The 9454-nt window shown below is 44.0% G+C and overlaps 1 protein-coding gene across 2 annotated transcripts; it reads left to right on the top strand.

The window, feature by feature from the left end:
- Positions 1-377: 377 nt before the first annotated feature.
- kcng3 (potassium voltage-gated channel, subfamily G, member 3) lies at positions 378-8599 on the top strand. 2 transcript variants are annotated; one of them, XM_048535937.2, is made up of 2 exons: positions 378-1791; positions 5128-8599. In XM_048535937.2, exons 1-2 carry the CDS (start codon positions 1154-1156, stop codon positions 5771-5773), a joined length of 1284 nt encoding a protein of 427 aa, XP_048391894.1. In that variant the 5' UTR covers positions 378-1153; the 3' UTR covers positions 5774-8599. The 2 variants fall into 2 exon arrangements, with proteins under 2 accessions (XP_048391894.1, XP_048391895.1); XM_048535938.2 differs by having other exon boundaries at positions 380-1761.
- Positions 8600-9454: the final 855 nt, after the last annotated feature.

The raw sequence follows: 9454 nt of genomic DNA, 5'->3' as shown, positions 1-9454 counted from the left end.
TGATCAGAGCCATCAGTGGAAAGTTCCAACTATTATGTTCCTTCTAAAGTACCCGCTGCCTTTCAGTAATTTGAGAGCTGTCAGTAAATGAATTAAGTACTAACATATCATGAATCGTCAATTTAATATTTCTCATTGACGAATGGAGTTTCGATAATTAAAATCCCTATCATTTTGACTGGAGATTGTACAGGTCTAATCATTCGTCAGCAAATAGCCCGCGGCATGATTACATTACATTGTAAATTGTACTCAACTGCGATTTGATATAAAAAAGAAAACAAAAACCAGCCCAATTATTACTTTTTAAATCTGCAACGTGGCAGAAAATCTAAAAGTTCATGCAGTGTTATCGAAAGAAGTCGTCGCCCAGATTTGCATATTAATTGCCCCCACCTCGCCTCCTGGTCTGAACAAAGCGCTGGATGTAAGTGGGAGAGGTGGTTACAGAAAGGCGTGAGTAAAACAGTGCGAACTTTCGTTCTGTCTCGACGGCTCCAACTTTGTGTTTGGAAATCAAAAGGAAGTCCAGGCGGATCCATGAGACGCCTTGATATTTAAAGAGAAGTTGAGGCGAACGTGACACATTATTCCCCAAAGCCTAGAGGCGTTCCATTGTGGCAATATAAGTCACGTTTGTTTCCATGTTGTTATAAACACTCGCCGGTTCAAATACGGAAGTCAGAATATAGGTGTAACATTACGTTTGAGCCCGGAGCAATGCCGTGGATTTGATTTTTGCAGAGTCTTGTTTGTCGATCGCAGGCTGTGGTTGAAGAGGCGCTGTGGTTAGTGGAAGCCGTTCACGTCACTCTAGTGCTGGAGTTCTGCTCGTTTACCCGCCTGTGGGGCTGAGCCACACTCTGACAGAGAGAGAGAGAGAGAGAGGCAGGCAGACGGAGGAACCACAGCAGCTTCAGCACCAAGCCAGGAAGTCACCCTGCCCGTTCGGCATCGCTCCCCGTGCAGCAAGGCAGGACAGTGCTGAGCTCCGGTAACATGACTGACAACTTTTCGGCATCATCACCAGCCTCGGAAACACGACCGGAGCGGCCGGGGGTTCCGCACAAGTGAGGAGTGAGGGCGATAATCCTTCCGCTGAACCCATGCGCTGGAACCGGGAAGTCCATGCGGCTCCAGGGTTTGCTCGAAGATGAAGTTTGGAAGCGGCCCCTTGATCCTGAATGTTGGGGGAACCCGATATTCATTCCCGAAGGACGTGATCAAGGACTTTCCCCTCAGAAGGGTTAGCAGACTTCACAACTGTGTCTCGGAGAAAGAGGTTCTGGAAGTGTGTGATGACTACGATCAGGAGAGAAATGAGTATTTTTTTGACAGGCACTCCGAGGCGTTCGGCTTCATCATGCTTTACGTTAAGTACGGCAAGCTCCGGTTTGTTCCTCACATGTGCGAGCTGTCCTTTTACAATGAGCTCATTTATTGGGGTCTGGACCGCTCGCACCTCGAATACTGCTGCCAAAGGCGACTGGATGACAGAATGTCCGACACCTACACCTTCTACTCAGAGGAGGAGGAAGAGCTGAAAAGGCAAAGGAGAAAGGAGTTAAAAAAGAGCTCCCCATCTAATAGGAAGTGGCTGGACAGGATGAGGAGGACTTTTGAGGAGCCCACCTCGTCTGTAGCGGCCCAGATTCTGGCAACGGTGTCGGTGGTATTTGTTATCGTTTCCATGGTGGTACTGTGCGCCAGCACGCTGCCAGACTGGAAAACAGCCGAGAACAACAGTGTGGAGGAGCACAGGTACACAGAACATTTAATGGGACCATCAGGGTATCTATAACTCCTTCTTAATTTATGGTGTTAAGTTTCTCAATGGGTGTGAAAGTCTTTTGTCCATGAATGCAGTTGCAAAGTCTTTATTTGCGTGACGTTAAAATCTGTGCTGTTGTTGTGTCTTTTTTTTCAATTGTGTTTTAACTTCACAAAGCGAAACTTGACAAAATGCAACTCCTGGGGACGTGCAGCTAGGGCTCGAGTTGGAATGTGCTGAATGCAGAACGCCAGTTTCACATAAAGACACGGCTGGGTAGTTTCCAAAAGTGAGAGCCAGCGCTAAACTCAGCGGCTTCCAAGCCAGAAGCCGGTGGGTTCAACCCCCACTCCAGCTGCTTGGCGCATCTGATAGCTCAGAGCAGTAGTGAGGGGGTGCTGCCCTGGTGGTGCCACGTCTAAAATCTGTGGACACCAACGTGAAGAAAACCGGGTGTCTTCGCCCTTATCTATCCCTTAACTCCCGGCTGTTTATGGAATACAAATTTTAGAGGTTATGTAGTTGGAACGCTACAACAGCTACAAAATTAATTTGGCGGGGTGGGGGAGGGCATGTGGTCGTGAAGGATGGTTCGTAATACAAATCTTGTTCTCTCTCCGTCTGTGCACATCGACCCTCTTCCTCGCACACCCTTTCCCACTGACACGTGTGAATGCATATCACACCAATAGCCGCCAGATGCGCTCTGTATTTACAGGGTATCCCTCCTCGAAATAACCTTGTCAAATTTCACAAGGCGGAAAGCCAATCAGCCGACGTTTCCTCCGTGGGCGGATTACTTTTCTTTGGCGAGTCCGTCGTGGATATAAAAATTAATGGAAGTTTCCCGCTGGATGCTGCGACTTTTACAAGGGCGAGATCTGTAATTATTGCCAACGTGCAAAATGTAACAGGGATTGGATGGGATTGAAATTATGTAGTCAATATTTCCGATTCTATTTTTATATACACAACTTTTATCGAACATGAATTCGGGATTGCAATAAATGCAGGAGGAATGCTCTTTCCGGAAGAAATATAACTTTTTCATAAAAGTCTCGTTCAAAACCATTCTCCTTCCAATCTTTGCTTTTGATACTCCCCAATGACAGGAACAATTCTTGCAGAACAAACGTCGGTCTTTTATATAACACCAATATTGGTCCTTCCATTTAAGTAACAAATAAACATGCGTAAAGTAAACGAGATCCAGAAACTCAGCAGTCTATTTCGTTCTGAACATCAAGGAATAAATTGCAACAAAAACAGAAATTGCTGAGAAAGCCCAGCAGGTCTGAGAGTATCTATTGCAGAAAAAGCAAAGTTAACGTTTCGGGTCCAGGGACCCAGTTTCAGGACTAAATTGCACTCTCGTCCAACTTAAAACATTCCTCTCCACAAACCTCTCGGTATTATAGGTCTGATATATTTCAAAACCTTCCCTCACTGAACTTCTCAACTGCTTCCTTGGAGTTCAAAAAACTTTCTTACTGTGTTTTTTTTTAAATGACTGCCGATCAAAGTCCATGTGCGCCTGACACTCATTCCTCAGTTTTATTAAACATTCTCCAAGAAATGTCTCCCGAAATGACTGGCACGCGCCCAGCGCCTCCTTTCTTGTGTGACCAGGGTGACAGGTCACACAATACCCTGTCCAAGTTAATGCAAAAACCTATAGGTGTTATAAAAAAAACATACTCTTGCTGGACTAACGCTGTGTCTTCAAGCAGCAGTCTAGAGATTTGATCGCACCTTTCTAGGGGATAGCGCTGGCGGGAGTGGCGCCTTTGGAGGTCCCAACTTTTGAGATGAGATGCGTGGATAGAAGCGTGCCTTTGGCATTTGAAGAAAACCGGGGTGCCCTGCCCAGTATTAATCCCTTGGCAAAAGTGGAGTCCTACTCTATAAATTTAATAATAATTTTAGGGCCTAAACTCTCCCATGTCCCAGCCCCCACCCCACACACCAGGCCCTGTTACCACATAGCCTGCCACTATACACCCCAGTTGTTAGTCACTAACAATCCCCATTAACAACTATTTACCCTCCCAGCCTGATCACTAGCAACTCCTTTGTCCAACTGTCTCTCTCTCTCTTCGGGCTCTAACCTATCGTTTACTCCTTACACCACCCAGCCCCCTATTTTTTGCATATAAACTGACGTTCTCCCAGCCACCATCGGTTCTGAGGAAGGGTCACCGGACCCGAAACATTAACTCTCTTTTCTTTTTCACAGATGCTGCCAGGCCTGCTGAGCTTTTCCAGCAACTTTGTTTTTGTTCTCGTATGTTTCGCTTTCGAGATTCCTGTGCTGTTTGGAGACAACACCTGTCAATTGAAGTACAAAATAATTGCAGTTAGGGCAATCTCCAACTGATTTAAAAGTTTCCAGGCAATATTCCCACACTCAGTTCTCCTAATGTGCTAGTCAATTCATATCCCCCAGGAAATTTTTTTAAAAATTAAATGATCCTGTCATCCATCTATGACAGCTTGGCTGAGACATTAGGGTAACCCAACTCAATAGCAGTAAAGTGTGCAAAGGTTGTAAAAGAAATTTGATTTTCTATATAGATTTATGGTGTGTACACAATACATGGAAGTCTCTAGGTTTGAAGTCCCTCTTGGATTACACACAGGAATCTGGCCTATAGAAGCAAAATCAATTCTCGGAATTGAAATAAAAATCTGAAACAGAATATTACAAACTTGACGGCATGCTTGAGAGTGCTGATGTTGACCTTGTCTTCAGGTTAGTTTCACACTGTCCGCGGCCAAATTTTCTTCCAGGAACAAAAGAGAAATTTGAACGCACTTTGCTTAAAAGTTACTGTGGCCACCTTTATTGCAGATTTAGGTGAAAGGTGAAATAAAAGTCGGAGATTAGTAAAGAGAAAATTGAAGTCTTAAAATACCCAAAGCCAGACCCAAACTTCCAGACTTGTTCCTCCGATCAGGAACGTGGCTTGCTTTTCAGCACTCGATTCCCTATTAGGCGAAGTCGCTATTGACTTTATATAGGTTTGTTTGTACGGAGAGTTAGCTGCTGTCAGGAGCCTCAAACAAATGCTATGTGTTCCATTATTACTTGTATTAGTTTGTACTCTGTCATGAGTTACAGGGTATCTTTAACATTTCAACCTTAAGGTGTTGGTTAAACCATGGGATACTTAAGCCTGTCCAGGCCAGGCGTTGTAGTGGAGGATAGCTAACATTGCGGGGCGTGCCTTGGTGACTGTTACGGGAGTATAAGTTTCTGTAGATTCTTGTTGTGCTCCTTTGCCATTTCATCCACACACGTTTCGTAACCTCTTTTTTGCTGGTTTTACTTTTTTTTTTCTTATTGCTGTCTATAGGATAATCGAAGCGATCTGCATGGGTTGGTTCACAGCCGAGTGCATCGTGAGGTTTCTCGTGTCGAAAAACAAGTGCGACTTTGTGAGAAAGCCTCTGAACATTATAGACCTGCTGGCCATCACGCCGTACTATATTTCGGTGCTAATGTCCTTCTTCACCGGCGAGAACTCGCAGTTACAGCGGGCTGGGGTGACCCTCAGGGTCCTGAGGATGATGAGGATTTTCTGGGTGATCAAACTTGCTCGTCACTTCATTGGCCTGCAGACGCTGGGCTTGACTCTGAAACGTTGCTACCGGGAGATGGTCATGCTCTTGGTGTTTATCTGCGTCGCCATGGCGATATTTGGCGCCCTCGCCCAGTTGCTGGAAAGCGGACTCGACCTGGAGGACAAGAATCCAGCCTATGCCAGTATCCCGGCCTCCTGCTGGTGGGTGATCATCTCCATGACCACTGTGGGATATGGGGACATGTATCCCTTCACCATCCCCGGCAGGATCCTGGGAGGGATGTGTGTGGTCAGCGGCATCGTCCTGTTAGCGCTGCCTATCACCTTCATCTACCACAGCTTCGTGCACTGTTACCATGAGCTTAAATTCAGGTCAGCTCGCTGTGGCAGGAGTTTATCACTAGAATATCTGAACTGAGAGGGAGGTGAAGTGAGTGCGGAGAGGCTCGTGTGAGCATTAAGGGGCGATATACAGCAGCTAGGCCTAATGTTGTGGCCATTGCAACTGTGTGGAGATGCCTGGGAATCCAGAGGCTGAGCATGAAGACAACGCGCAGATTGATACATTTGTGGCTGGAAAACCTGATTTGGTGCCGCGGGCAATTGGCATACTGGACTACAAATGCTCTCGGATCAAATTTCAAGGCTTTACCCGCGATCGAATGCCAACTCGACAAAGACCTGAAGCTGTTCACATCTGTTCGTCAAAATGGAAATAAGAACATTCTCAGACCTGAGAAATGGGTAAACATCTTGATTATTTACAAGATAACATGTGGCTCGAAGGTCACGAAATAACTTCTAAACACAGGTGAACTTGCTGAAGTGAAAGGGAATGAGAGGAATGAAGGGAGACTTTTGTTCATTTGCCGATCATCACCAGATACAGAATAATAGTTCTCATTTGACTCTTGGTGCAGTCAGAAAACTCACCATCTTAACTGAAAGTTCGGCCATTACAATGTTTGCATTAAAACCAATTTCAACCAATAAAGGTCAAATCATATGCACTCACGCCTCTGGTTAGGCTGTCGAATGTACCTGGAACAGTCTGAGTGGAACTCAATGGAAAAATAATGGAAGAAGGCTGCTCATTTCGAGGGTACCTTTACCAGCCCGCCCATAGCTGCTTTGCTGTTAAACTTGGCGACAGAGGACAAACAGTAGATTAGTTTTAGGGGTAAGCTTCAGCAAATTTAAAAAAAAAACGCTTCATTTTCGGGTATAACGCGAGCAGTGTTAGCTATCTCAAAGATTAGGGGCAAGAGAACGTGCTTATGCAGTGGGAATAATCTCTTCCTAGTTCTTGTCAAGTATTTCTAACAAATTACTCCACAATGGGAACCAAATCTAAGTCTTCTTTTCGGAAGAAGCTTCTAGTCTTGAGCTAGGCAAGAGCTGAGTCGCATACATTAACCTGATATTTAGAGGTTTGAGATAAGAAACAAAATGATTATCTTTGGCACACGTGTGCTCAATGCAGGGCCAGCACATTGGGAATTTATTATTTCCCGTCGTTTCTGGTCCTCCTAGATTAGGTGCCGTACGAGTTCCAGGCCATGCCGAGCTTTCATATACTGTTAATATGTTGCTAAATACCAGTGGCAGAAGAGTACAATTCAGCAACTTTTGACTTTTTGTTTAAATGTAGCACCCATGTTAAGGCTATCCCCAACTGTCCTTTAGACTAACAGGCTAGATATTCCAGTTATTTCCTTGGGCAGTTTGGACAGCCACAATAGTGTAGGTGTGGAGTCACATGTAGGCAGACCAATTAAGGAGAGTAAATTTCAATGCGTAAAGAATTGACGATGGTTTCATGGTACCTTTACCGAGATTCCCTTTATAGTATATTTCAGATATAATAATTGAATTCCGCCACTGCGATGGTGGGATTTGAACCCATTTCCATAGAACTTTGGCCTGGACTCCTGATCCAGTGACATTACCACTACCATTGGTTTTAAGGGATTATTAAGTGGGCATTTGTACCCACAAGTCCAGCTAAAAAAACAGTTTCAGAAACTGTAGGAATGTCCCAACATTCGGTTAGGTAGAAACTGTCACATCAAACTGAGATCAAACTCTTTTAGCAGGAGATTGCAACAGAACCCATCTCCACTCGGTAAACCATGAAAGGGCTAAATTCAAAGTGGAACAAGAGTAACTCCAGAAAATCTGACTGTGTTTTTGTTTTGAGATTGGTCGAGGAAGAAAAGTGAGAATGTCTAGTTTCTTCTGGGCAGATCTTTGGATAAAATATTTCACACAATCTTTGAAAAACATGAAAGCCGTCGTAAATCTAGTGTTGGATGAAAACACATCGGTCTCTCTGGAATTGTGGAAAAGTCACCTCATTTACACAAACCGCAGATGGTGAATGAGGCGATCTGCTGAGAATGATCATCTTTTCACCCAGTTCCCAAAAAACCCTGCCCATTTGAAGCAGATAGCAAGATTGGAAATGAATTCGTCGAACGACCCTGTGTTAAAGAATTAAGTGGGCATCTGCACACAAGTCCAGCTAAACAAAAAGAGTATCTTTGACGACTGTTGGCGGTTCTTTTTAAACGATTCCAGCAGTTGCAGCTAACAAAATACAAATTAAGCAGTACCAACTCGAAATGCTTCCCCGGGAAGTGTCAGCATCTTAGCAGCCAGCTACTACCCAGTACTGAGACTCGTGTTTGCCCTCATGATGATCGAAGCGCGGTAGAAGCGGTGAAGATTTCAATGGAGCAGAGGACGCCGTGGGCGAGTGGCTCCAGACTGGCCTGGGCAGCGATGGAGGATTCTCCTTGGAGTGTCAGAGGTCAGCTCAGCTCACATTGGAAGGGAATGCGGGAAGGGAGGAGAAAGCACCGGTAGATTTCGGTCCCATACGACGAGCTACGTCGTAAATTCAAGTCCGTTTTTGACTCGTGAAAAGTCTTTGTTTATTTTGGTCCTTAATATTCTGTTTTTCAGTGTATACAGAAAATTTATTTTAAAATATTAAAACTGTTTGGTATAATGTGCCCGCAGCTTCTACTAATTAGTTTGTAATTTTATAGCAGTTGTATTTTCTATATGAGCTGGACACTCGCTTTTTTATTTAAAAATCAAATGTGGAACAATTATGGACGAAATAAACAGGACAGAAAAAAGAAGTTTCAATGTTCGATTAAAAACGCTGCAAATCTAACTGATTTAGGATTGGCCGGTTCTTGAACTCTTAGTACTGAATATTTGTGGAGATTTTGGAATGGAGTTTGACCTTGGCAGCTGGTGGAATGATTAAGCAAAGCTCTTTCTAGACGTTTGCACTTTACCTGCTGCTAAATGCTTTATTTCAACTGCGATATCAAAAATGCAAAGAAAATCTGTAATTTCCACTGATACCGTGTGTCTGCAGGTTTGGCAAATATCATCTTCAGGAAATTAAGTTTAGCAAACTGATTATAGACTGGAACTGAGCAGAATTCCGTCTGCATTTTGCTTTTAAAATCCCTACACACACATATATTTACAGGGGGAACTGTCGACATGAATGTCCGATACTGGCTGGGGAGAAGGGTGGGATTGTAACATGTCACATTATTTTTATTTTGTTCTTGGGATGCGACTATAATGGGCAAGGCCAGTAGTTATTGTCCACCCCAACAACCTCTGAGAAGATGATGGCGTTTTACTTTTTAACTGTGGTGGTTCCATACAATCTAGAGGCGTGGTCAGTCAACTGAGAGGGTAGTTTAGATTCAACCACTTTCCTTTGGGTCGAGAGTCACATGGGCACCTGTCAAGTAAGAAGGGTAGACATCCTACCCTAAAGGGTTAGGGTTCGGAACCAGATATGCTCTTTTTGGACAAAATTTTGGCAATCTTACTGTTAATTAATTAAAGTAGCACTCTATTCCAGGTTTATTAATTACATTTGAAAAGAAAGTTGCAATTGCTTTTTCAGGATTTTGGCCAATATTCTACTTCATTTCTGATTGGAATTGGGGATGTCTTCTTGTTGCTAAAATAAAAACGGAAAGTCCCTGGAGCTACTCAGCATCTCTGGCAGTACCCGTAGCAAGTAACAAATTGATTAGGACTCTTCCTCCTCTTTTACTGA

The sequence above is a fragment of the Stegostoma tigrinum genome, chromosome 9 (assembly GCF_030684315.1).
Source record: "Stegostoma tigrinum isolate sSteTig4 chromosome 9, sSteTig4.hap1, whole genome shotgun sequence".
NCBI classification, from domain to species: domain Eukaryota; kingdom Metazoa; phylum Chordata; class Chondrichthyes; order Orectolobiformes; family Stegostomatidae; genus Stegostoma; species Stegostoma tigrinum.
Note: the sequence above shows the minus strand (reverse complement) of the source record. Positions and strands in the feature narration are given on the sequence as shown.

Excerpts from the sequence above, each read along its gene's own strand:
- kcng3 (XM_048535937.2), top strand. The coding sequence starts at position 1,154 with ATGAAGTTTGGAAGCGGCCCCTTGATCCTGAATGTTGGGGGAACCCGA. Across the intron at positions 1,792-5,127 it reads CATTTAATGGGACCATCAGG|GATAATCGAAGCGATCTGCA; the intron begins GTATCTATAACT and ends TGCTGTCTATAG.